Raw genomic sequence first — 25,102 nt, 5'->3', positions numbered from 1 at the left:
GTCAAATTAAAATACAGGAGTAATTTTCCAATGTCTTCAACTCACTGCTTGTTCACTAGCCTGAAGTTTCTGTTGTGTCCCTGCCAATTCGTCCCTCAGCCAGGCATTCTCCTGGCAGAGCCTTCTGACTTGTGTTCTCAGCTTTTGTTTCTCAGCTTCGACCATCTGTAGCTGATTGGCCAACGCCATCATAACTTGTGCCTCCCCAAGGCCCAGCTCGATCATCTCAATGTTTTTACACAACAAGCTAGCTTTGTCTCTGGCCTCCGGGGCTTCCTGAGACTGCAAGCCCTGTAGAAGCCCTGTGTGCTCAACACGAAGTGCCTCGAGTCCCTGTGCCACTGTCCGGGCACCGGCCACTATTTCCTCCTGCGTCATGGCCGTCATTCTACCGATGTGTTCGATTTTCTTACTGAAAATTATTAATTACCCAGATACTTAACACCAAAAAAAAAAACCCCACTGGAAAAATCTCAATTTTATGCTATCTTCGAGCTGTCGTCTGCACTCGTGTATATTCTAGATTGCGCAGTTATAATGTCCGTCATCGTTCAATGCCTCCCTCTCAAGTCCGGTCGACCTTCCACAACCAGAAAAAAAAATCTATAAACGCTCGACTCAAACTTGAATAATCCAAAACGAACGAATGAAAATCCGTTCAAGGCACCCACAGAAATGATGGCACTAGTCGTATCATTGAAAATAGAGATCAATTGGAGAAATTTAATAGGAGAATTTGAACTTACCCCATCTCAAAGGCTGCGCAGACCTCAGACTGATATAAAATGTATCAATAGTCTGGCGATTGCGCAGGAGAAAAAAATTATGTCGTTGTGCTGTGGAGCTATACGACACTCTTACAGCCGTCACTACAGTATTAATATCAACATTTTGGAAACGCATTTTCGTCAAAGTATTTTCAAAAACAATGAAAAGGTAATTCGATATCTTTCTTCAGATTCAAGGACAGCGTTTATAATGAATCGCATGGGAACTGCTGTCCTTGATTCTACGACTTTGTTTCAATTCGGAGGCCGTGACCTCTGGAACGATTAAAAAAAAAACAAATAACGCGAAAAATAATCCAATGTGCTTGTCTTTGGCACACGTGGGGGAAAAGCTTTTGTAAAAAAAACTTTGCTAATCGTTTTAGGAGTACCACTCGTATCAATTTAAAAAAATAAATCATCTTCAGACTTACATTCTGTAAGCGTTAAGTGTCTTTGACATATCAGTTTTACCCATCGGTAAAATCAGGCCCCACAAGACCTAGAAATCCCATACAAAACACATGAAAAGCCCCAAAGATATCGATCCGACTTCATGTACGCCACGTCCAAGCACTCCACATTATCTGCACATAGTCCTGAATTACCTCGCTCTTCCCTTATCCCTAAATATCACAAAACCCCCTCGACTCAGCGATAAAAAATGCAACGAGTGAAGCAACAATTTCGTACAAAAATATATTATTTTGTCCCTCAATTATGCCATATTTTATCTAAAAAGGGGTTAAACTTGTGGCGATTGTGGGGTTTTATTCTTCACTGAGTCGAGTTGCGCTTGAGCTGGAGTCACCCTCTTTTGTCGAGGATATCACAGCCTTACGCATGCGCATATTCAAGTGCAACCCCCTGAAATGACTTTAGTGCATCCAGTTGCACATCATGGAGAAGATATATAAATAAAGGGGGGGGGGGAGATGTGTTATAAAATTGATCTACATATGACACACTTTTTCTATTCAATATCCACTTCTTTCCATTTTCCTATCACTGTTATCAGTTAAGGGGCTTTTCTTTCATCAATCATTCAAATAAAATCCAAAATAAATGGGATGGATTCAGTGAAAGCTGCTGGATACTCTACTATTAAAGAAATACCAAGATATATCCTCCTCTTCCAGAACAGAGATGTATCATTGATTAGAAAGTTCGAGAAAGGCAGCATATTTGATGAAATTCTAATTAAACAAGGAAAGAATAATCCACAAACCAAAGGAACTGTAAAAGTTGATCATTATTGAGGTCTCTTCTGGGTTTACATGGACTTGTTGTCCACCAACTTGTCATTCAAAACGATGATTCATACTCGTGACGCCACAACCATTCAACCATTCTTAGCTCTATTGAGATGACTTGGATTTTGAATTAACATCGAGCACGTTGTGCTTTTAGATTGCTCTTTCTCATTTCATGTTCCACCACGTCTCAAATGAAATTGCAAAACGTGCAACTCGTGTGGGTGTCAATATTTTTATAACAACAAGTGTGTCGTTAAAACCGCCATTTCAATAATAATTTCCTTTCAAGGAAAAATGACTACAATTTGTCAATAGAAGGAATTATGACTTCTCTATTTTGTTAACCTAAGACCACTGAGATGGTCATGGCCGATGATTTTATCGTCACGGTGTACTCGCGATACTCTAGGGAAGTGGATTAGAAGAATCCACTTCCGGTTACACCTGTCCATCGAAAAGGTATAGTGAATGATCCAAGTAATAAAAAAAAAGGCAGCCGAGCCTCCCCCCTCCTATGAAAAGTGTATCAATTTCTAGAAATAATTATACTGAGTCACTCGCCCAAAAGAAGAATAATTTTGTGGGAAAAACTCACCGTACTGGAGTGCCGGGTTAGAATCCTTTGGTATTCAGTGTAACATTCCACTGCTGAAAATTAAAACAAAGAGCTTTGAAAATTGTTTCATTTTCTGGTCTCGATTGATCAACGAAAATTCCTTTACAGTGTTGGAGCTATGGAATTCATCGCGAATTCTGAATGCACGAATTTACCTGAATGTATAGGATAAATCATGGCATGAAGCCATCAATAAGTCAATTATTGCGCAAATAAGTTAATCATTAATTTTGAAAGTTTGGGGGCCCTCTTTTTACGAAAGAATTGTCGACGTGAATATTCGTCGAGTGACAGAGAGAAAGATGGCGAGGCTCTAAAGATGAATGGCAATATGCAGTTAAACTAGGCATTTTACTGTGGGAATTCTGTGGTTTCATAGTTAAATAATGTTTACCTGTTGCAGATGAACTGTTGAAATCACTTTGAACAGCCACGCAGGATTACAGATGCAATAAAAGCCAGGATAACTGATAAGTTCGTGAGCCAATACGATAGCCAACCGATCGTGCATACACAACTGAGAAGGTACCACCAGTGATATCAGCGCCATGAACGGTTGTTGCCTGAAACAAAAGATTTTTTTTTTAAATACTTAATAAATCTTTGAAGATGAAGGGAAGGAATCAAAGAGAGTATTGAAAAGGATTGTAAAAAATTATTGGAGATTTTTTGTTCATGTAAATTGTTGGTTTCAACTTGAAAACCAAATCCCAAACATTTCTCAACTCTCTTTTAAATGGATAGGAAACCTTTGGTAATGAACGAAACAACTAATACATATGTAATAGCGAGAAACCATTTATTCGTACATAAGGATATTACATTGGTATATCGGCGAAATAATGATCAAATCAACGTATTCAGTGGATATCGAAAAATCAATTTACAATAATAAAATTCGTTTAAAAATACAAATTTGTGATAATAATGAAGTGATAAAGGAGCTGCATGTGCGAGGACGGGACAGGCATGAACTTTCAAAACTCCGCTGAAATAATTAGGTAATTATTGAAGATAAATCATAAATGAAACAATTAAAACATTTATCGTAAAAAATAAGGCGTGTGGAACAATTGGTTATGGCTAAAAAAAAATCGTCTTAGCGGGTTTTTGGTCGGAAAGAAGGAAATTCGTGTAATGGTGACTTTGGATATCTTCGAAATAATTAATTTCTCATTATCTATAGCAAGTCCTGATTTAAGAGAGAAAGAGAAAGAGAGATAAACAGCTTGGTCGTCATAATGATTCAAGTAAACCTGCTTTTTTCTGTATTTTTTTCGTTTTTTTTTCTTTTTTCATTATATGGCGTCAATGTCAAAGTCATCGCCATCGTCGGAATCATCTTCAACCGGTTTTTTCGGGGTCTGGGGCTGCTTTTGCGTCTGTTGTTTCAACGGTTGTTTAGCTCTGTCGTCGTATTCAATCTCCAGATCGTCATCTTCTTCTTCGGATTCTGACTCTTCCTCTTCTGCCTCTTTGAGCCAAGTGATGAATGGTGCTGCTCTATCGTGAATCTCCTGGGAAAGATCCTTCGATACATACTTTTTACTCACCTTACTTGCCCACTCGAATAACGCCTTCTCCTCTAAGATATCGTTGTCGTAGAAAAGCTATACAATTCAAGCCAATAACTATATATTATTAATAAACATTATATAATGTAGTTTCAATGGAAAAAAGGGATGACAAAAGAACACACCTTAAGAATGCCAGGCACCTTGGGCATGAGTGAATCCTTATGAAGCGCAATGACCTGTTCAATTCCTCTTATCAGATATTTCTGTGCCTTGATATCGTCATGCGTAAAGCGAAGCAACAGAACCCGGTGTTTTTTAACCTGTCCTGCAATGCCCTGATCGAATAACAACTCGGCAAGAACGAGGGGTGCCTTGGTCTTGATCTCGAGACGTTCGGCCTCGGCAACGAACTCCTTGTGATTCTCAAGTTGACCAGCGTCCCTGCGGCTCTTCACTAGCTTATAGAAGATGTCCATTCGCTCCTTCTCACTCTTCTCCAAATCCTCGCTAATGGTCATTCCCTTGGCGCCGTCCGTGAGATCCTGCAGACGTGCACGTACAGCTTCTTCAGAAACATCGACAGCCCATTCAGCATCATCATCCTCTTTAGCTATTATTTCAGGCGCTTCAACAACGATGTCAGTGGTGCTGGTGTCATTATCGGGGGAGCCAGAACGATCTCCGTTGGTATCGCCATTTGCCTTCTTCGATCTTTTTCCCCGCTTTCCCTCGGTCAATGAGCTGCCCTGGGCAGCTGGATTCAAACTCGGTGGATTCTGAAAATATTTGAAACATAAAATCCCAATGCTCAGGGAGTTTTTTTTTTTTATTACAATGACAGACGAGTGAAACAAAAAATTGATAATAACCTTGAGAATGTAGGTATTTAGCTTATGATTGCTCTCCAACAATCCATGATGTCCACAAGCCTTGCACCCCTGTGAAATGGTTCCCTTCTTGGCACTGACTAACAGTTCAGTCTCCGGATTATCACAAGCTGGACACAGTACATATTTTCTTATGAAACCATCCAATAAATCCTGAAGTTTAGTTGCCTCGTGCGAGCCATTGACAATGAAACGTTCGTTCTTAAAATCAAATAGCGTTTGTGCGCCCAATTCACATCCAAAAAATTTTGTTGGATATGTCGCTGGCCTTCCTATAGCTTTAGCCACGTCGACCATGTTGACTATGACTGTTTTAATACCATTGCCTTTGCCCTCAACTTTGGCCTGGATGCGAGGCATTTTATAGCGATAGAATGCATCGCTAACGTTACGATTCACATTCAGACTACCCATTTTTGTTTGAATTTAATGAGTGATTTTTGTGTCTTGACAGTGGGATTGTTTAAGTTTTCAATTATTCGTGACGTTTTTCCGATTTTTTTGTTCAATAATACGAGAAGAACTTTGACTACTATTTATTTTAATTGAGAATGGAAATTTTGAATATCTCGATTGTGATTGTATTGGGTTTTTCCTCTGGAATTCAAGTTGGTAGCAACGTCTTAGTTCTTGACCTGCGTGCGCAACGCTCGTTCACGTTTTTCAGCGTCAGTTTGATCGCCTGTGGATAACGATCGATAGTTACTGATGCTACCAAGTGGCAATTTAATACGTGTCGAGACAGGGTGGTTCAATTCGATTGCGGTGTCGTCCGCCGCAACGTCGAGTAATGACAGTCACGTTTCTCTGAATGGCTGAAGCTTTCGATGTCTGTTACTGGAAAAAGGACAATCAGAAGATGGGGATAGCGTGAAGCGATTAATTATCTCACTTGATAAAAAAAAATAGGACAAGAAGAGATCGACAATTGAAAAAAAATATAAAAATGAATATTACCTGGAAAATTTTGAGGTCCTATGCTTGGGCAGGACCAGGTGATTCAGGAAACGTTGGGTGGTATCTTGGTAAGGATTATGCCTCGGTCTCGTGGGCAGAGGGGGATTGTCTTCAATGATCATACACGCTGCTGATCCGTATCTCGTGACCTCAAAATTATCTGAACACCACGTCGATAAACTCGACCCCGGTGAACGTAAACAATTGGAATCTAAATTTCTTGATGTTATGATGCTGATTTTGGATCTACGATGCCTGGGCAAACTCCTGCCACCGCCGCTTCTGATGATAACCGATCCTTTCCCTCTGGATGATACCCTGGATATTTCTGTAATCCCACAAGAAACACTTCCTGGTTTAAAGCACCTCCATTTTATTATTCTTTTATGTTTATCAACTTTATTTATCCTTCTCAGCGTTTTCCCGGAATGGTTTTTTCAGTCTCGCATTTCTGCATGAATTTTGGAGGCTCTGAAGGAATTCACAAGACATTAGAATCATGATAGTAATTTGTCAAATTGACTCTTCCATTCACCACTCTCAGTCACATTTCAATCTAAACTGTCATTTTCCATGTTTGAAACAAATCAACGATGAAAGTTGCTGAAACATTCATCTGTTTCCTAGTCATTAACAAATTTACAACAGTGTAGCTCGTGTATAGAGACATGTAGAGCGCCTATAAATGTTATCTACATTTTACAGGTCAAATAAAAAAGTATTAGAAGTACGATAGCCATATGCTCGTCTCAACTACTAATGCACATGTAACACACGGATTTCTATGCACCTGTGATCGATAAAAGTATCTTGCACCGATTGCCATATACCACAAAGTTCCTTCTTCCCAAAAGCTATAACCCAGTACATATACTCTAGATAAATAAATTATAATGACAAGCCACTTCAGTGGGAAACTAATGATCAAACAGAAAAGATGGATAATATAGTAAAGAGTAGCTAGGCGGCCTCGTGGATGCCTCTTTATTGATCACATGGATAATAATACCCCCGTTCTTTTTAATCCATCAGCGGTGGCTCTCAAGAACGTGCCGGAATAATAATTAACCTCCGGAAAATTATCTCCAACCAGCACAACATGTTTCAAACTTTACCTGCTCGACGTAGACGCATAAGTCGTGATTTCGTGCGTTGACCTATATATCCGTTGATGAATATTTTATCCAGGACCAGCCGGTCCCACTTTCTCCCTTTTATCCAGCCCCTCCAACACACCTCAATAAAACCCTTCAGGTTTAAAAAAATATTTCTACAACTCGTTCCCAACAAAAACCCAAAAACTTCACTTCTCTCTTCTCTGGAGTACCTCAGTGCAAATAATTTCCCTTTCAATCTGTTTAAAAATCAGTGCTCTGGACCTATGCGTCGTTGTCGCTGTGTCGAATGCCGTACTTTGTGTATAAATGAGATGGAAAAAAATGATATTTTCAGGAGAGTTATGCGCAATCGTGAATTGTGCAGCACTTGCGCAGTGCACAGCCCTGTGATTGTACGCAGTTCTCGCCCTTTCATGATTTTATTGATTGCTTTTGCGCAGTTATTGGCCAAAAGGCAACTGGATTTATCAAACCCTGCATCGTCAGAATCAGCGGAGATCGCCAATGTTGATGCATTCCCCTTTAATTTTTACGGTAGGTCAGCCTCCTTTGCTTTTTGAATTTTATATTAAAATTACACTGACTTTTGCCACAGTGCTAGTGAAATAATTTAATAGCTGGTGTGTAATGAGAGCGACTGTGTTAATTCACCAGTATACATTAACAATTCTGTGCTATCAGTGAAAAGGTCAGAGTGGTATGTTCTGGGGAGGGGGAGGGGAGGATCTCCCGATAACGGTTACTTTTCCAGTTGAATAAAAATGATATTTGCGTTGAGAGCTCGACAACTTCTATTTGTTCAATAATAACAATCTTCTCACCTCAATGAAGGAAAGAAATATTAAGAACCATTTGGTTTTTGCGAAAAACTCATTATCCATTGGATGCTGTCGACAATTTATCGGAATGAAAAATAAATACAATTTTGTCCACGACCGAGGCCTTCGAGCTCTTTGCTGTTAGTCTCCCACTGCCCATTGCGTAGATTAGATTAGATACAAAGCCGTTAACAACTACAGTATTATTATTTGTCATGAAGGAAGCGATATCGAATAATCGTAGATATTTCCGCTGGTCACTGAGTACTTGAGTTTCATTGATTAAAAATAAACAATATTACAGAGAAAATGCATGGGAGAAGAGAGTTATCACAAGGACAAATACGAATGCCAAAGTAGCATTTTATCGCTGGTTATTGAATAAAGAAAAAAAAGGAAAACTAATTGCCAATGTTATCCAAGAAATAAACTAGTTTAACCAATGGTTCAGAGTGTCTCCAAAATGGCTGTTGGGTTCCTTCGCTAAAATTAGTGTGCTGAGTGGTGGGGTTGGAAGGAAAAGGAGGAAGGGCGTGAAAATAATCGGCCAGCTGGTTCAAGAGCGACATATTACAAAGGTTAATTGAAAAAAATACATCATCTCACCTTGACGTCGATGAAAAGTCATATAAAATGGTAACGCCCTGCTGGACGGCCGCCTTTTAGCGTGAAAATTCAGTCGTGACCCACACTGGGTAGTGAGAAATTGAGACAGATGGATGGCCCTTTCGTGAGCACCGATTTTGCCTCTCAATCTTCAGCAACTGAATATTATTCCCCTCTTTAATTACCCCATTACGTTCATTATATGAGCATTATCGTGAGGTACTCACTGGATTTTTGTATTCCTCGTGTGGTTACACGTTGATCCGGATGATTGTGAAATTATATCTTGGGTAAACGTGGTTTTTAATGAAAATTCACAACAAAACGCTCCAACTTACGAGACGGCTACTGCCTGAATGCAACAGCGAGTGCGAGACTGCTGCGAACACGAGAAGAAACCAATAATGGCGGATTCAATACTGCCCTGTCGTAGTTTTTTTTCTGCTCGACCGACTACGCTGAAAATTTTATCGCCTTGAGGATAAAAATATTATGAAATACATGATTATTTTTCAACGTAACAATCGAATAGTTAGAAATTTCCTAAAGGATACCATTTTTTCATCATTTCTATGATGTAAAAGTTTATTCATGGAAACTGTAGATTTATGCTCAGCTTCTCGGACATTTTCATGTGATGGTTCCATAGGACAAGTTACTACGGCCCTGATGTTACTTCGATATATCGAAATGTATTTCCTTCCTGTTACATATATACTTTTTTCCTATGTGTAATGGTTTAAGAATTGTATGTCAAGTTGTAAGATAGTTGTAATTCCCAGGAAGAAGACTTGAATTACTATTTGTGAATCAATAGCGCAGGCATTTAAATTAACTCTGGAAAGTTGAAACATGTGTGCTTCTCTCGAAAATCACATTTTTCTCTTTCTAACCTCTGTGAATTAGTGTCCAACGACACGTGATTCTTTAGAGTCAATAGTCATCTAAAAGTTGAAGAAAAAACACAGGTATTTGTATATTCATATGATATAGAAAATCGTCATTTCATTAATTATAATGTAGCAATATGTATTTTCTTGAAATTCCTCAGCTCCTAGACTGAAATTGTGGAAAATGGAAGCATCTAAAAACATTCAGTCCCCCTATACCTGCATAACATGTCGTGTGGCATTCAGAGACCTGGAGATCCAACGACAGCACTACAAATCTGACTGGCACCGTTATAACTTAAAACGTAAGGTAGCAGAGCTGCCCCCCGTCCCTGTTGAGGAATTTCAAAAGCGAGTCATAGCTCAACGAGGTCAAGAGGATGCTCTTAAGAATCCGGATAGAACTCTCACCTGTAAGATTTGCAGAAAGACTTTCAGCACAAAAAATCAGTACGATAACCACACAATGTCCAAAAAGCACAAAGAGAATGCCCAAAAATTCTCAGAGAAGACTAATGAAGATTCAAGCACTTCGTCGTTCATTATCGTTGATCCTCACAGTTCAGACGCAACAGATTTATCAGCTGGAATTTCGGAAGAGATGGAAGTGGACTCAGATGTTGAGTCACTGGATTCTGATGAGTGGCTGGATAACACGGAGAATCCAGTGAAGAATAACAACTGTCTGTTTTGCAATCATCACAGTAGATCAGGTGTCAAGAACTTGAAGCACATGACAGAGGCCCACAGTTTCTTCATTCCAGATCCAGAGTACTGTGTCGATTTGAAAGGGCTTTTGGAATATCTAGGTGAAAAAATATTCGCTGGGTTCATGTGCCTCTGGTGCAACGATACAGGGAAAGCATTCCACAGTGCAGATGCAGCACGCGCTCACATGATAGACAAGGGCCACTGCAAAATGCTGCACGAGGGTGAGGCGCTGGTGGAGTACTCCGATTTCTACGACTACTCTTCATCCTATCCAGACGCTGAACAACACGATGCTGACACTGAGGTGGAGATCCCTGAGCTAGACGATGGAGATTATCAGCTTGTTCTGCCATCCGGTAATGTTATTGGCCACAGATCCCTCATGAGATACTACAAACAGAGTTTGGATCCCAATCGCGCTGTTGCCATTCCCAAAAGTGAAAAGCTGAGAAGAGTCTTGTGTCATTATCGGGCACTCGGATGGACGGAGACACAGAGAGAGGCTGCCGTAAAAAAAGCCAGGGACATCAAATACATGCAGAGGGTCCAGGCAAAATATTCCACGCAATTGCAGTTCAAAGCTAACAAGTTCCAGAAATATTTCCGACAACAAGTCAACTTCTAGGAGACCGAAGTCAATATTGTTTACGCTAGATATCTGGATATTACATGTATAATATTGATATTGTTATGACTATTGTTGGTTAAATACAGACAACAGTTTAATAAACTTGACTATTTATTCGTGGATTTACAAAACAACGTTTATAACAGACGGCAACAAAAATACTTCAATATCATGTATAAGTTCGTATAATTCCTCAATTTTATATTTTAATTATTATTATCATTGTTTGTAAATGGACCCTTTCTGGTATATATCGTTTTGCAATGTGTGATTTTTTTTTGTACGGATTTATGAAAGATCGTTGCCACCCTTGGACGGTAGCTGTTGAATTTGTAGATAAAAATTTTACTGTTATTCTCTGTTCATTTATTTTTATTCATTTCGGACCCGCCGAATCCTCGATAAATTGGTGGGTTATCTTTCTCCTCTCGTCGATCTATTGTTCAACCTCACCTATTTCCTTTTCGTTTAACGGAAGACAATTCATATTTTTATTTACTCCAGAAATATATAAATCTCTCTAGGGCAGTAACCATCGACTAATCCAGACATCACAATATGAATTATCAAATGATTGTTAGTGTTACTGACACACTTTCAACGACGAGACATTTAACTTTCATTACTATATCATTATTGGATTTACGCATCATTTTTTAATTACCTCCAAGAATTTAATAGAGTACTTTGACCATTAGTTTAAGGGCAGAATGTGGTGGCGAGGGTCGTATTGCCTCATCTATTTCGGAATAAAGAATTTCTGCTTCAGTCTTGAAGCCGTGTTTCTCGAACACCTTCTGCGAAAATATACCCGTAGCATCGGCTTTCATTACCTAAACATTAATAGTTGATAAATCAATTCTCCATCGTTAAAGCATACGAATTAAATAAGGAAAATTGCAATAATTGAAAACACAGAAAGTAAATTTAAAAAAAAAATAGTAGAAGTACCTTTCAATAAAATGATTATACATAATCATCCCATGCACACGATAACGTACATGCTGAAACGAAAATTAAATCGAGTGTGATATTTATATAGAAATGTGATTGTGTGCATGCTTTCCGTGCAATAATGAGAGTTTTTCAGCGACACCTTGAACCCGGCTTTTCTTGCGACTTCGACAGAATCACTCATGAGTATATTGGCTAGTCCACGTCCTCGAAACTCTTCATCGACGCTCAAGATACGGCACTCGAACAGTTCATCAGTCTGATATTTATTGAATAAGTTAACTTTGTCATTCACTTGATATAGAAGGCCAAAAATTATTTTGAATTTCTCATCATCGAGGGCCGCCAAACGACGAACTGCCTCCTCTCGTTCCCCTACTTTCGTCGTTCCATTTAAGGCGAGTCCGGCTATCTGGAGGAGAAGTCTATCATTTAACTGGATGGTCTTTGGAGAAGACAGACAGATTTGTGAACGTAATACTCTCAAAGGAAATTGAAAAAAGAGAAAGGAATTTTAAATGGGAAATTTATAAAAATATGTGAATAAAATAATTACCGTCCCATCATCCGTAATGAGCATTCTTGAATATCCTTGCTTAAGCGTTGATAAACAATGATTCTCCAACTCACAATGCGACTCACCTTTCTGGCAAAGCCTCACGCCGCGATTGAGCGGTTCATCCGGGAAGAAATTGAATCTCAAATGTTCAATAGCTTCGTCGAATCGATCTTTCGGCACCGATATCGCGGAAAAATGAAAACCCGACATGTTGATATAAACTAGTCAAATTGTACGATCTGCACGAGTTAAAGCTGACTTCGATCGAAGGATAGCCACTGGAACAAATTTAACGGACGAGACTGGACTCCCGAAGGTTGTCCGAGATCTAGAGGGCTGCTTGCCGCGTGCGCCCTACTAGTTTCTTTATTGATTGACCTAGTTCTGAGGCTTTAGCTCCCATAATCATCAAGCCCTCTTCATCAAGATCATAACGACTGAATACTGCAATGCTGACAATTTTTAGATTTTTATCTGGGAAACTAAAGTGATTATCGATATATAATCAACGGTAGTTTGAATTCTCAGTATCATAGAGTTTCTATTCATTTATTGATAGCCAGTGAATTAATTTTATAATATGTGATTTGGAAAAATCATCATTCTTATATTATAATTGCAAGCTGTGGAGTGATGGACAAGTCGACTTATCTGGGAATATTTTTTGTTCCCCTGTTATTAAAAAGAAATACGGATTTGCATACGAAAACAATGGAAATTAAAATTATTTTTGAAAGATTACCAACCTCTCAATCTATCGTAATCACCAAATTCCTATTTCTCAAATTAAAACATCCAGGAATCTATAACTAATTATTAATATATACAATCCGCGATGTGTTGAACATTAAACGACTTATCGATGACGACGGAAGAAACAGCGGATTTTCCGCAAATTTTTCTTCAACTTGAAGAAAGACGATGAACAATACTTTGTACAATAATAGTATACTTGCTTATTATTTTCTCTTGACATGTGTCACTTAGGCTTGGCATGAGTCTGTGAAGGAGGAGGCATTGGGAGCTCTATGCCTTCTCAGTCAGAGACTCTCATATGGTAATGAATTTTTGTCATCGAAATTTGCGCGGTAGATATTTACATATTTTTATTATTAAAAGAGCAAATCATCATCTGCCTCTTCAAGCATACTACCAGGATCGACTTCCTTACCAGCTGCGATCAGCTCCAGTCGATGAGCTTCAGCCTGAGAATAGACAATAAGTCAGTAATACCTTTGAAATAAATTCAGACGACTTTTAAATATAAATCCTGCTATTACCTTAGCCTTAATGACTTTCTTTTTATCCTGAATCTTTTTGAGCCGATAAAACTCTTCCCTCTCGAGTTCATCCAATTCCGAAATGATATAAGCGAGCGTTCTCTCAATGCGGGGTATAATGACATGCTCAATGGCATTGACACGACGATTTGTGATTTTAATAACTTCATCGAGAGTGACAAAGCTTGTCTGGAGAGAAGCCAGCACAACCAGCAACTTGACACCTTTCTGGTAGTTCTTTTTGAGTTTGGCCAGCTGCTGTCCACCCCTGGCTAGACCTGCTAGCTCGTAAGTGTCCGTACCGTCCTGATAGGACTCAAACACTGGGAGGTTAACACCAGCAACGTTGTCCTTCTTCGAGCGAATTTTAATCTGCGCTTTGGTAACATTCTGGAGAACCACTTGATTAAAATCACCTGTCGCGAATTTCGCCTCTGCCAGAGAGAAGGCAGCCTCTTTCATCACCTCACCCATTAGGGTTTTTGTCTAAAAATTATGAAAGCAATAATTTTCCTGTGTAAAAATTGACCTCTTAACCAAGATTGTTATAATTACTTCAATGATTTTTCCCAGAATTGTACGGAAACGCATCTGGAGAGCATCAGCCTTCTTTTTAAGCAGCCCATGACCTTTTGTTGCTCCCGCAAGACGGGATTTCATCAACATTTGCGCTCTGTAAATTAATAAACCACTACAACTCTTCCTTTTCCTTCCGAAGGTCACCAATATAATTTTGAAAACTGTCAAACTTGAACAAGTGACACTGATTTTTTACTAGTCTATTGAACATAAACAATAAAATAAAATATTGAGCTTCTCAATAATCAACAGTGAATTGACATAATCAAGAAAAACATTTACGTTTGGGGTTACACCCATTTTTCAATCACCTGATTTTTTTCGAAGTAATGACAACAATTAAGTGCAATCAAGTGTGACAGAGTTAGTCAGGATACCGTGGTTTCCTTTGGCTATATAAAAATGTAAAATATCATTAATTACTTACCCCCGAGAAGGAAAAATTGGTAGCCTGTCTTTTCCTGACATATTCGCTGTTGGAGTTGATCACACGAGAATGGAGTATATCAGCTGACTCTCTGAAACCGGAAACGCTTGTGGTTGTCGGAAAAGGCGCGAAGATGTGGGCTTTCGTTTGAAATTCAAAATGCCGCTATTCATTTTTATATCAACAAAATCTAATCAGAGTTCCCCTATCGATGGGGTAAATTATGCTTTGAACTATGGAGTTACTCTTTCGACCGTGAAATTATTTAAAACAATGTTAAAAATTTGAATTTACCTTTCCGGCTATTTAAATTTATTCACCAAATTCAGCGTGAAAATGGCAGAAGAAAATATTGAAATTCTTGAAGAAAACCACGTTCTTCGGGGCTTGAAAACAATGGAGAATCGAGGTTATTATGTGTGGAAAAGGAAGTCTGAGGATTATTTGAAGATTTTCAAGGGGCCTGACCAGACGAAGAAGAATTATTCCTGGCAGAGTGGAGTACTCAGGAGTACGTGCGAGGACATTCTCGCGAGGATGAACATTGCAACTTTTCAGCAGATAAATGTCAACAAAAGGTTCATTTTATCTCTTGGACCTCATGACGCAATTAAATTTAATATGCCGCTATCCCCAATCTTTCAGCGATCTCAGGTCAGTCTAAATGGATTTACCAACCCCACCCTCCTCCAGGCAATCCTACCTTTACAAAGCACTCGAAGAGGCGAAACAAATTTTATTGAAGAAGTACTCACATAACGCGTCGACATGGAAATTTGAAGAGGAGAATAGATCAGTGACGATAGTCACTGGGAAACATGAGAAAACGTTAACTAATTCCCGATACTTTTTCAAAAAAATGGCAATCATTGCGTGGGATTTCCTCAACGTCTCAAATGTCTTCTCCAAGTCTTAATTCATCATATTACTTCAATTTTTCATATAATAACGTAAAATACTTTTGGCCAACAAATGTATTTAAAAATCATTCATGATAAAAAGATTCTCAAGAAATTTGACTAAAATATTATACAATTAAAATAGCAAAAATTACCTGAGCATTATTAAATGGACGGAAGGGGTTTACTATCTACCTGACATGTAGTTAATGTCATTTGTTCGGGTCTTAAAACTCTTCTGACATTTATATTAATCCTCGCGTCGGAAATAAAGCTCTTAGCGGTACACCAATCCTTGCTATCCACCAAAACATCATCCCTCAACTCTTCGTCATCCCATGGTGTCTTACAGGCCCTGACAATCCTCGGAATTCCATGGTATCGTAGCCTGGACTCACCAGACATCACGACAACATCTCCACTGTGTATAAAAAGAGCATGGGCAGGATCTTCGTACTTCGATCCCCCAATTAGGAATATTGCACTCTGTCCAAAACTTACAGAAATGAGAGGTGCATCGAGATTATCTTCGGAGTGGTCGACATGACCAGCCAGTGTAGAATTCATTCTATAAAAATTTATAATGGCCGCTTCGGCATTGAAATTGTCAAATCCAAGGGCCTTCGCTATGACTTTCGTTATTTCCTCTACCTCTATTGGCATTTCGATTTTATTTTCTTCAGTGTAATGTTTCGTATCCCAATTATGGTGATATCCAAATGTGGCCCAACGCAATTTAGGAATGAGTAATGCAGCTCTCCGATCACCCCTAAGTCAATTTTATGCATTCAAATTAAGGAATAAGTTCATTTACTTTATACTCCGAAAATGGCAAAGGATTAATGAGTGTACTGACTTTGTGCAGACGTCCCACCACGTCTCCTTCTCCCCCAGTACATCATGGACATCAATATTGAGTTTGTTGGGCTTCCTCGAGTAATCTTTGAAGCACCTTGTGATCCAGTAACGTTGCCCAGACGAGGTGAAAGGATTTCTAATAAATATCAGTCCTGCTCACAAACAGGAATGCCTTATGTATGATCAATATAAGAACCATTCGAATTAAAAATTTATTATCAACCCTTTCTTACCTGGAATATGTGGAAGCTCAAATATTTCCCAAGAATTAATGGGCTTCAATCCAAAGATAGTTTTATCAGTCTCATATTGTGTGGCACATTGCACAGGTAATTTTCTAACCTAACATTTCAAAGGCAAAATAGAAAGAAGACAAAAAATGTAATAAGTGATAGCTTACATACCTGCTCCGAAGCACTATTTGACAAATCAATTACACTTTCCAATTCCGGTGGAGGATTCCTCCTTTTATAGTACTTAAAGTAGTCTTTGAACATAGTTATATTACTATTTCAATTTGACAGATTGCTACACGCGTGCGCGGCTTCTAGGAATGCAAAATTCCCATTATTTTTCATGCACTCCAATTTGATTCTCAATTTCAAATATTCAAGTTATAATTCTGTAAAGTATTGTCTTCAATTTGAAAAACAAAAACCTTTTCCAAATAATTTAATATAATAGATAAAAATATAGGTAGCTATGGTAGGGCATTGCTGAAAAAATAGAATAATGGATATAAAAATACTTACCCTGGATTTTTGGCTTCCAACTGAATAGATATTTACTACAGGGATTAACAAATGTATACAGTTACATATGTTCAAATCATATGCGTTATAGGTCTATAATTCATCGGGATTATTATTCGGAAACGAAACCACGCAACCCTGTGGCTCTATTATTATCCACATTGTTTTGCATATCTGATCGATACTAATCGCGCTAGTAGATCAACATGGGAGAGAAACGCGGTAAAATATTGAATAAAAATTGTAAATTTTCCACAATTCCGAAGTGAATTAGTATGAGGCGGTAATTGAACGGTCTGCAAGGCTCGTAATTTTTCATTTGTCATTATTCTCACATGAAAATGATGATCGGTGCCCATCCCATAAACCTGACGAATCAAAACGGCTCATGACTAACTTTGGCATGCAACTCAGAGAATGCTATTGCCGCCGGGAAAACAATTATTTCACCTATTGAGAGCCGGCCGTATAGTTATGGGGAAAATTAATGCGCGATAGAATAGTCAAGGCCCTTTGAAAGCTCAAACTCAGCACAAATGCGGGGTAATTTCAATGGCTGCGTAATTGACCGAATAAAATGGATAGTTTATTATTGGAACTGTCAAATGTCATCTACCGGTGGCATTCAGCCCGCCCCGTGATGAATTTCGCAATATCGACACATTGAAATTCAAATCTGTTATGAATTCCCGCGCCAATAACTCTAGCCCCTTTTGATCTCCTGGCAAAGTCAAGATGTGAGGCGCAACGAAAAAGGCCAACTTGTCTTTTGCCTCGAAAGCAGTGAATGCTGGGCTTTGAAGAGTGACAGTTTCATGTCAACAAATGTCTTGTTCTCGTGATGGTCGCACCCAGAGAGGGCCCCGATATTCTCCGGTGTTATGTGCCCGTGAATCCGAGAGAGTTGCGTGAGAGACAGCATCGCACGTCGAACCGCGCCATTCTGCCCCACTGTCGTTTATTCAACCAGCCAATAGGATAACGCGATCACGTCACCGAGGGCCAATGGAATGACGTCGAGGTGACGACTGCTACTAAAAATAGCCCGCGTATATCTAGGCCGGTCGCGGCCGCGAATTAACCACAGTCGCGCGCCGGCAGCCGACGGAGGAGACGGCTAATGTGTTGTTTACGTTATTGTTTTTTTTCACCATTTTGTTATCAACATATAGGATACACCCACCAATACCCAGTGGATATAAACTATTGGATAATCAAGAGGTAAAACAACCACTACGAGTTTTCCTGCGCGACAAGTGGTTTTTTCGGAGCTTTTGTACTCATTAGAAAACAAGAGCCGTCACTGTTTGCTCTCACCGAGACTAGTGATAATAATTCCGTCGAATAATTAAACGTGCTAATGAATACCACGTGCTGAGTGAAACTCCATACTCCCTATCACGTACAATTTACCCACCGATCGCTCCCAAGTGATAACGATTAACCGCAAATTGATAAACTCGACTGTTTACTTTTTTATATACAAGCACATCATTCATCAATAGACATTGAAATTTTTTTCAAGATGATTGCACTCCCCCAAACTACTTTGCGTTATTGCCGGCGTGCGATGAAGAAAAGCAATAGATTCCATTCACGGGTATTACGAAAAACGGGGGCACGTTTCTAAAATATTCTTTCCTATCAATATTTCACCATTTGAAAAATTATAAAAAGTTAAATACATTCCTGTCGGATTTTATCGGCAGTCTTTCGATCCGAAACGCAGTAATCTCAAGGACGTGATGCCATGTGGCCTTGCACGCCTCGCCTATCCCGAATTATCATTGATTTTTTTTTGTTTTTATACTCCATGAGGAGTTTCTCCATAAATGACTGCCATTTGCCTTCGGCAACCGAATGATACGCGAGTAATAAATATTTTTCTTTGTTAAACTTGCCTCTTGTCACAGTATATTAAAAATCTTCTTTATTTATCGCTTGCCCATACGGCTATTAAAGTCGGGTATTGCCAGCGCGTGTTACTGACAGTCAGGGAAATCACTGGGAGTTACAAAGTATCTCATTAATGCTAATGGGATTGTCAAGTAATTACACGTAGTTATTCTTTCACCCAGGGTTTTGAGAAAGACGTTTCACCATTCGTAGAGTGAAAAAGAAAATTTTTTTTTCACTTATTATTGATAAAAAAGATAGCCTACTGCGAACGGCGTAATATTTTATGTGTCGTGAATGTAAATATGCGATCAAACAGGTGATCTGTAGTGCCATGCGTTCAATTGAAAATAAAAAAATGGGGAGTAAAAGGTGTCACCGTCTCGGGTTGAAGAAAAAACGTTTGGATTGATTAACTATTATCAGTCCCTATTTAGTATTTTCCCTCTTGTCGGAGCTATGAATTTTTCTCTCCCCTATGAAGCAATTGGATGTATACGGGCGGTTTTTATTAAAGACGCAATAAATCTCCATCATAATCCTATTCGATGAAATGTTCTCAAGATATATCACTCCCCTCAAGCCAGTCAAAGCTAGACGAGAATAAACATTGAGTGGTTCACAGTTGAAAAATTATTCCTGAATGGTTTAGTAAAAAATTGGAAAATTTTTAAGAGTGCGGGTCCCCCCCTTTTCTTCCTCCACATATTTTGTGAATTCGTATGTGTGACAATCACACATACCGGACACAGGCAAGGGCAGGAAGCATAAATTTTATGAGCACCAAACAGAGAGCTGAGCAACAGTCAAATGGAAAAGAACTTCCAAGAAATTCGAAAAGAAATGTTGAAAAAATTCATAGATTGATGGCCATCGAGGCATTTTTCATTAATGACATTAATATATCATTGGGGGAGGCGAGTAAATGATTTTTTTCTCTTTACTATATCTACTTTAACGATAAATCTTTAGGATGACCTTGTTTCACTCTTTTTCCCTTTCAACAATCGTCGGAGAGGACCACCCTAAGCCGCCCACATTCCCGAGTTTAGTGTGTCAACGACCCAACTGCCGAAAAAAAATTTCGATGCCAGATGTTTGCCCTCCCTGTTAGTACATAAGCATCGAAACACATTGCATAAGAGTAAAACGCGTCAGACACAGTACTATACTATACATATAATGCGTTTTGTAAATTACTCAAGTTCTGCCGGCGCGTTTGTCGTCCAAAATTGGGTTCACCCGCCGAAATCATCCAATTATCCTCTACTACAGCCTCTTTCCCCAGCCCTAGCCGCTCTCGTTTCCATTTTTTTCATTCTTTCCACCAGATAAATTCCGCGAAATCAAGATCGGAGAATGTAGATATTATTTTAGCATTCCATTTTGCTTATGTTCAGTCTCAAGCATATTAAATGTTACAATGTTGTCTTTGTATTGTATAGTTATATAGACGTAATGCCCGCCCTTGTGGTAACTCTAGACTGGTAATCGCTGAGGATACCTGATACCGAGATGAGGAATAATCGTAAAGAGCAATTCTGCACGTGCTATTGCTACTTCTATTGTCGAATGAAACTCTCCGTCAGAAGAATCAATGGAGATATTTTAAAATCATAGCTGATTTTTCAATAGAATTACGGGGAGTAATGGAAATCTAACGATGTCGATCTAATGATAAATCTCATTACACTCCTATTGTTCAAAAATACATCAAATATATCATTAAACATTTCCAACAGCCTGAACAACCTCGTTACAAATAAAAAGACAAATGAAGTTTTATTTCTAGTCACCGGCGTAACTCATGAATATTCGACTTTGAGATTCTAAAGAAAACCTTTTGAATGTTTCGATAATAAATGCCACACCTCTCAAGGGACATTTTCTGCTTTTCTCAGCCATCACCTGAGCTGCCTTTGAACGTCAGAAATAGTTGACGTTTAGAGTGTTTTCAGCAAAGGCGGGGGCCCACCCATAACTCTAAAATACAAAATACTATTTTCTGTGTCCGGTTTAATCTACCTGTCATCCTTTCATTTTATTTATTTAGTTTTTATTTTTTTCTATTCCTCTCTCCTCATTGCCAGTCGATTCTTGCTTTCACGATTCACTTCTGTTGCGTCATCCGGACTCGCTTAGAGGTCGCGATAAATAGTGTTTATTAATAAAACAAAAAAGGCAATTTCTAGTTTAAATGTAAAAGCTGAAAAAGCCAGTGCCCAGTAAAGACGTAGCGAAAAAACAATTCTTCCTGGCTAAAATACTGTGATGTTTAATCATTACTCGGCGAATTTAGTCGGTAATTAAATTCCTATTCTTTCATTCTCTTAAAAAAACCAAACAAATGCCACTTCCTGGGAAGAATTAGACCTCGCAGAGCACTTTATTATATCACAATTCTGTTCTTCACGTGAAGGTCAATCACACAGTTTTTTTTTAACGACGCCCCGTCTAGTATAATTATAAGACGAAACAGCCATGGAAATCACATCCATATTTTTCGTGTTGTAGGTTCAATGTTAATTATTGATCATGTACAATCTAAATGTGAACGTGAATCCTAGTCCAACGACTGCCGCGGGTCTACTCGGCGTTGCGGCAGCCGAGGTCACACCGAGGACACCGGAGATTGTAAATTCATTAATTGCAATGACAAATCCCTTCGAGGGCTTTGCCAGTGAAAAAAGTCGCGAGAGGACAGACTCGACCAGCAGCGGGGGCGAGCCAAGTCCACCTAGTGTGCAGCACACTTGCAGTCAGTTGATAAAAGAAGGTGAAAACAAACTTTCAATCCCCAAAGCCATTAGTTAAAATAGCTATAGTTTATTTATTTCATGGGTAATTAGGACTCAAGCTGACGCTGCAGACGAAAAGGCGAGCGAATGGCAGTGGTGATGAGGGGAAAAAAAAGTCGAGGAAGGAGGATAATAGTGCTGACGATGAGGAGGATGATGATTCTAGTAATCACAATTTTAGAGCTGGGGTAAACATTATTTTTCATTGATTTAAGCAGCATATTTTAACTAGCAATATGTTAACTGTCTCATCAATTTGTTGCAGTTAACACCAGAAGACGAGGAAAGACGCAGAAGACGAAGGGAGCGCAATAAAATAGCCGCAACGAAATGCAGATTAAAAAAGCGTGAGAAAACGGTGATTCTGGTACAGGAATCAGAGACCCTGGAGTCACAGAATCACGACCTAAAGTCCCAGATCCAAGAGCTAGAGACCCAGAGAAGAAGACTCGTGGACATGTTAAGCCTCCACACCCCGACATGCCTGAAACAAGGTGCGAATAGTGACACCTCCTGCCAACAATTCAACGATCCCCTCTACATCCACAATTACCAGGATAATTATCCACCACCGGCCCTAAATCAACCCCAGAATTGTGTTACTGAGTATCCAGTAAAAGTCGAGAGTTACGAGACATCCGGGCAGGATTATTACAGAGAAGATAGTCCGTTTGTTCCAACCTCCGATGCAGGATGCACAGCTTAGCTTATGTTAATTATCTTTTCGTTTCGTTTTTTTGGTTTCAAAATAAGTCTCTGCGAATTCTCGAAATGAATGACATCGTTAACTTCATCGATAATATTGACAAACTTGCAGAGAAAATGACTATGCATTCCATGAGAAAGTTGACAGATTAGAAGAGATAAAATTGTTCAATTGAATATCAGTGCCTTCCGTTCATAAACGTCCACAGCAAAATAATTCTTAAGTGAAAATCGCGTGCTCTCTCTCTCTCTCTCTCTTTTCTCTATCCCTGAAACAATTATTTACTTTTTCAATCGCGCCATCTTTTCGATTTTGCTCTAGAGTCAATATGAAAAACATTCCTCTCGTTGATAACTACTGTGACATTCTTCTCTGTCCCGGAATTGTAAAAAAAAACAATGAAAAACACTGGTCGAGTGTTCATCGCGAGTATCGACTGTCAGTTGCATCGAGTACAAGTGCAGGACACGTGCTCATGATATTTTGCATCTAAGAAAATCAGCTATTAAATGAACATTAATTGTTGCCCACTCCTTTGTCGATTCAACTTTTACCTGATAAACAAAGTTGACAGCAAAGTTATGAACATTAATGCCATGGTGCTTTAAAACAGATGATAACTATTATATGGATAAGTACATAGTAGATATTTAATGATTATTAAGAATATTTTTTACGCAAATTATCTTTAACGAGTTTTAAGTATAAAACGTTCAACGTTACTACAATTTACACGCTTAATATGAATGTATTTTTTTAAGAGAAATTTTTTTATTGCATTACCTAACAATATACCTCAAATGTAATGCGCCGATTATACCTAGGTGTCCGGGAATTACTCCACGACCGATCAATTTTCCCCAATCATTTATTTCAAGTGAATATTGAGAGGATTTCTTGGTCGTCGAAGGAATACCTGAGATTGTGCGTTTTCGTAATTAACAAGGGTTAATTAATGTGTTCTTTTCGTTAGTAAAACGCACAGTAACTTTTTCTGCCTATTCATGATTGAAGAATTCAATAATAAAATGCTTAAGGTCGTGAAGTAAAGGCCAGCCGCTATTATTACGGAATGTTGTCGGAGTATTTAAAAACCGTGCGCTCTTCCATTTTCATTTTCTTTTGAGTCTCGACATTATTTTCAGGAGAAAAAAATGGCCATATGCATCAAATGTAAAGACATTGATGTCAAATATTCTGAATTTCTCAATTGTTCAACCTCAAATGTGCATTTTTTAAATTAAATATTTCAGAATGAACCATTGCATCTACGAAAGTGATATTTCACTGTACAAGTGCCTTAAATACTACAGATTTTGTTATAACTATATAACACATGTGAAACATAATGAAATAAAAATCAATGACAATGTCGAAATTATGGTTTTTTTATTACAAAATTCATCCGTACACATTCATACCTATTCTCTCATTCGTACGATTCATCATTCAAATCACAACATATTAATTCTGCTTCAATATATTCTTCCATGATGTAAATGAAAACTGCGAGCATAATCGAGCTCCAAGGGAGTAATTGCAGGAAGTAATTGAAAATATTCTCTTAACAATAAATACAATTTATAGACTCTAGAGCTGGTTTTTATGAGCCCCTGAAACAAAACATTCAAAATTATCAATTATGTATTAGATAAAACCCAAGAGAATTCAATGGCCAGATATTTTACTTACACAATGATGTTGTTGATGGGAATGTGGATAAGCTTGACAAAAAATCCAATGAATCCCATTATGCAGAACCCAATGGCAGTGGCCAGGGCAATTTTTTGAAATTCTGCAAAAAGAGGAGATTAATTCGGCCCTTAAAATTTCATTGAATTAATTGAACTCCATATGAGCTCATTAATTACCTTTCCTATCTGGTTTTGTACATCTCTTAACGAGCCTGATGCTGTCTCTGGTGAATTTACGACTGGGTTCGGTGAACTTCTGGATCTGATCCATTTTGGTCAACTCTTCCTGTGGGAAATAAGCTTGTAAAACTACTGGCAGACTATTGATTTCATTCCAATGGGCTTAGAATGACACGTTTGTCTGTAAAATACTTTACAAAATCCATATGTCATGAGAGAAAACATAAGTGAAGCAGCAATAACCCAAAAAAATACTTGGTCAATCTTTGACGTCGAATTTAGATGTGAATGGACACAAATACGATTATTTTATTAATGCAATTGCATTGTTAACTCTCACAGACAAATGAATTCAATAACTATTTGAGAAGTATTTGATAAATGGTATAGAAAAATCTTACTTACGTTGTTCAGTCGATGAGTACACTAAGCGAAGTGTTGTTTGACGGCTCTCAAGCACTGAATCTTGATGCTACATTGGAGCTACGTGGACGAGGTACGGCACTTCGTCACTTCCGGTGTACTGACGTTGGAGCGCCCAAAACGGAAACTCCGTAACGACCGACTTTACGCGGCACTATTTGAACGGTTCAGGTTTTCACGTCAATGAAATTCATTCAGTAGAATGATATTCATTGGAAAACTTTAACAATTTTCGGTTTTTCAACGCAATATTACGCTTTTCCTTATTCAATATGAGAGAATCGCTAAAGAATCGTTTGTGGGTAAGAGGGTTTCATCGGGGGCAC

At 38.6% G+C, this 25,102-nt stretch overlaps 8 protein-coding genes and 1 long non-coding RNA gene across 30 annotated transcripts in view; 3 read left to right on the top strand and 6 right to left on the bottom strand.

Annotated features, from left to right (window-relative positions):
• LOC135171393 (kinesin light chain) overlaps nt 1-3,174 on the bottom strand; it is a 41,435-nt gene extending 38,261 nt beyond the window's left edge. For 14 of the 19 annotated variants that reach the window (XM_064137907.1, XM_064137908.1, XM_064137891.1 and 11 more), the window contains exons 1-2: nt 1,202-2,161; nt 46-412 (exon numbers count right to left, since the gene is read on the bottom strand). In XM_064137907.1, coding sequence (XP_063993977.1) covers nt 46-412; nt 1,202-1,245 — 411 coding nt within the window. In that variant the 5' untranslated portion in view covers nt 1,246-2,161. Of the gene's footprint in view, nt 1-45; nt 581-746; nt 1,182-1,201; nt 2,162-2,618; nt 2,672-3,033 lie in introns of those variants that run through there. The other 5 variants (XM_064137902.1, XM_064137900.1, XM_064137903.1 and 2 more) reach the window with 5 other exon arrangements.
• Nucleotides 2,146-4,133, top strand: LOC135171411 (uncharacterized). The gene is made up of 2 exons (XR_010300556.1): nt 2,146-2,482; nt 3,043-4,133. It is a non-coding gene; the product is annotated as an uncharacterized LOC135171411 (long non-coding RNA).
• On the bottom strand, nt 3,422-6,142 carry LOC135171396 (eukaryotic translation initiation factor 5). Its single transcript, XM_064137915.1, has 4 exons — nt 6,001-6,142; nt 5,026-5,874; nt 4,339-4,932; nt 3,422-4,249 (listed from the first exon to the last, which is right to left on the bottom strand). The coding sequence occupies exons 2-4, from the start codon at nt 5,455-5,457 to the stop codon at nt 3,938-3,940; spliced, it is 1,338 nt and encodes a 445-aa protein (XP_063993985.1). The 5' UTR covers nt 5,458-5,874; nt 6,001-6,142; the 3' UTR covers nt 3,422-3,937.
• Nucleotides 6,143-9,616: 3,474 nt separating this feature from the next.
• Nucleotides 9,617-11,125, top strand: LOC135171397 (cytoplasmic 60S subunit biogenesis factor ZNF622). The gene has a single exon (XM_064137916.1). The coding sequence runs from the start codon at nt 9,617-9,619 to the stop codon at nt 10,766-10,768; it is 1,152 nt and encodes a 383-aa protein (XP_063993986.1). The 3' UTR covers nt 10,769-11,125.
• On the bottom strand, nt 10,865-12,674 carry LOC135171407 (uncharacterized). Of its 4 annotated transcripts, XM_064137937.1 has the most exons (4): nt 12,282-12,674; nt 11,868-12,170; nt 11,723-11,775; nt 11,468-11,604 (listed from the first exon to the last, which is right to left on the bottom strand). In XM_064137937.1, the coding sequence occupies exons 1-4, from the start codon at nt 12,492-12,494 to the stop codon at nt 11,601-11,603; spliced, it is 573 nt and encodes a 190-aa protein (XP_063994007.1). In that variant the 5' UTR covers nt 12,495-12,674; the 3' UTR covers nt 11,468-11,600. The 4 variants fall into 4 exon arrangements, with proteins under 4 accessions (XP_063994005.1, XP_063994004.1, XP_063994007.1 ...); XM_064137935.1 differs by lacking the exon at nt 11,723-11,775 and having other exon boundaries at nt 10,865-11,604; nt 11,868-12,137; XM_064137934.1 differs by having other exon boundaries at nt 11,463-11,775.
• A 143-nt stretch (nt 12,675-12,817) lies between these two features.
• LOC135171405 (V-type proton ATPase subunit D) lies at nt 12,818-14,661 on the bottom strand. The gene is made up of 4 exons (XM_064137933.1): nt 14,571-14,661; nt 14,120-14,237; nt 13,565-14,050; nt 12,818-13,489 (listed from the first exon to the last, which is right to left on the bottom strand). Exons 1-4 carry the CDS (start codon nt 14,609-14,611, stop codon nt 13,397-13,399), a joined length of 738 nt encoding a protein of 245 aa, XP_063994003.1. The 5' UTR covers nt 14,612-14,661; the 3' UTR covers nt 12,818-13,396.
• Alkb (AlkB) overlaps nt 14,571-25,102 on the bottom strand; it is a 102,896-nt gene continuing 92,364 nt past the window's right edge. Inside the window, exons 5-10 of the mRNA XM_064137917.1 lie at nt 16,732-16,874; nt 16,561-16,669; nt 16,326-16,479; nt 15,665-16,238; nt 14,865-14,956; nt 14,571-14,661 (exon numbers count right to left, since the gene is read on the bottom strand). Of these exons, the coding sequence (XP_063993987.1) occupies nt 14,873-14,956; nt 15,665-16,238; nt 16,326-16,479; nt 16,561-16,669; nt 16,732-16,824 (1,014 nt within the window). The 5' untranslated portion in view covers nt 16,825-16,874 and the 3' untranslated portion in view covers nt 14,571-14,661; nt 14,865-14,872. The remainder of the gene's footprint in view (nt 14,662-14,864; nt 14,957-15,664; nt 16,239-16,325; nt 16,480-16,560; nt 16,670-16,731; nt 16,875-25,102) is intronic.
• Nucleotides 18,145-22,744, top strand: LOC135171402 (activating transcription factor 3). The gene is made up of 4 exons (XM_064137930.1): nt 18,145-18,300; nt 21,490-21,751; nt 21,825-21,961; nt 22,039-22,744. The coding sequence occupies exons 2-4, from the start codon at nt 21,511-21,513 to the stop codon at nt 22,477-22,479; spliced, it is 819 nt and encodes a 272-aa protein (XP_063994000.1). The 5' UTR covers nt 18,145-18,300; nt 21,490-21,510; the 3' UTR covers nt 22,480-22,744.
• Nucleotides 23,852-24,907, bottom strand: LOC135171410 (protein transport protein Sec61 subunit gamma). Its single transcript, XM_064137942.1, has 4 exons — nt 24,759-24,907; nt 24,351-24,459; nt 24,172-24,274; nt 23,852-24,092 (listed from the first exon to the last, which is right to left on the bottom strand). Exons 2-4 carry the CDS (start codon nt 24,442-24,444, stop codon nt 24,083-24,085), a joined length of 207 nt encoding a protein of 68 aa, XP_063994012.1. The 5' UTR covers nt 24,445-24,459; nt 24,759-24,907; the 3' UTR covers nt 23,852-24,082.

Source organism: Diachasmimorpha longicaudata, chromosome 19, assembly GCF_034640455.1.
Source record: "Diachasmimorpha longicaudata isolate KC_UGA_2023 chromosome 19, iyDiaLong2, whole genome shotgun sequence".
Lineage (NCBI taxonomy): Eukaryota > Metazoa > Arthropoda > Insecta > Hymenoptera > Braconidae > Diachasmimorpha > Diachasmimorpha longicaudata.
The sequence above is the reverse complement of the archived record's forward strand: the minus strand, read 5'-3'. Positions and strand labels throughout refer to the sequence as shown.

Bases quoted from the DNA above. Each gene is read 5' to 3' on its own strand.
- LOC135171410 (XM_064137942.1), bottom strand. From the start codon at position 24,444: ATGGATCAGATCCAGAAGTTCACCGAACCCAGTCGTAAATTCACCAGA. The intron at 24,275-24,350 runs GTAATTAATGAG...CTCTTTTTGCAG, and splicing joins TACAAAACCAGATAGGAAAG to AATTTCAAAAAATTGCCCTG.
- LOC135171396 (XM_064137915.1), bottom strand. From the start codon at position 5,457: ATGGGTAGTCTGAATGTGAATCGTAACGTTAGCGATGCATTCTATCGC. The intron at 4,933-5,025 runs GTTATTATCAAT...AAATATTTTCAG, and splicing joins TAAATACCTACATTCTCAAG to AATCCACCGAGTTTGAATCC. The intron at 4,250-4,338 runs GTGTGTTCTTTT...TGAATTGTATAG, and splicing joins AGGTGCCTGGCATTCTTAAG to CTTTTCTACGACAACGATAT.
- LOC135171405 (XM_064137933.1), bottom strand. From the start codon at position 14,611: ATGTCAGGAAAAGACAGGCTACCAATTTTTCCTTCTCGGGG. The intron at 14,238-14,570 runs GTAAGTAATTAA...ATTAATTTACAG, and splicing joins CCAATTTTTCCTTCTCGGGG to AGCGCAAATGTTGATGAAAT. The intron at 14,051-14,119 runs GTAATTATAACA...CATAATTTTTAG, and splicing joins TTCTGGGAAAAATCATTGAA to ACAAAAACCCTAATGGGTGA.
- LOC135171407 (XM_064137934.1), bottom strand. From the start codon at position 12,494: ATGTCGGGTTTTCATTTTTCCGCGATATCGGTGCCGAAAGATCGATTC. The intron at 12,171-12,281 runs GTAATTATTTTA...TCTTCTCCAAAG, and splicing joins TCATTACGGATGATGGGACG to ACCATCCAGTTAAATGATAG. The intron at 11,776-11,867 runs GTGTCGCTGAAA...TTTTCGTTTCAG, and splicing joins CAAGAAAAGCCGGGTTCAAG to CATGTACGTTATCGTGTGCA.
- LOC135171402 (XM_064137930.1), top strand. From the start codon at position 21,511: ATGTACAATCTAAATGTGAACGTGAATCCTAGTCCAACGACTGCCGCG. The intron at 21,752-21,824 runs GTGAAAACAAAC...ATGGGTAATTAG, and splicing joins CAGTCAGTTGATAAAAGAAG to GACTCAAGCTGACGCTGCAG. The intron at 21,962-22,038 runs GTAAACATTATT...AATTTGTTGCAG, and splicing joins ATCACAATTTTAGAGCTGGG to TTAACACCAGAAGACGAGGA.
- LOC135171397 (XM_064137916.1), top strand. From the start codon at position 9,617: ATGGAAGCATCTAAAAACATTCAGTCCCCCTATACCTGCATAACATGT.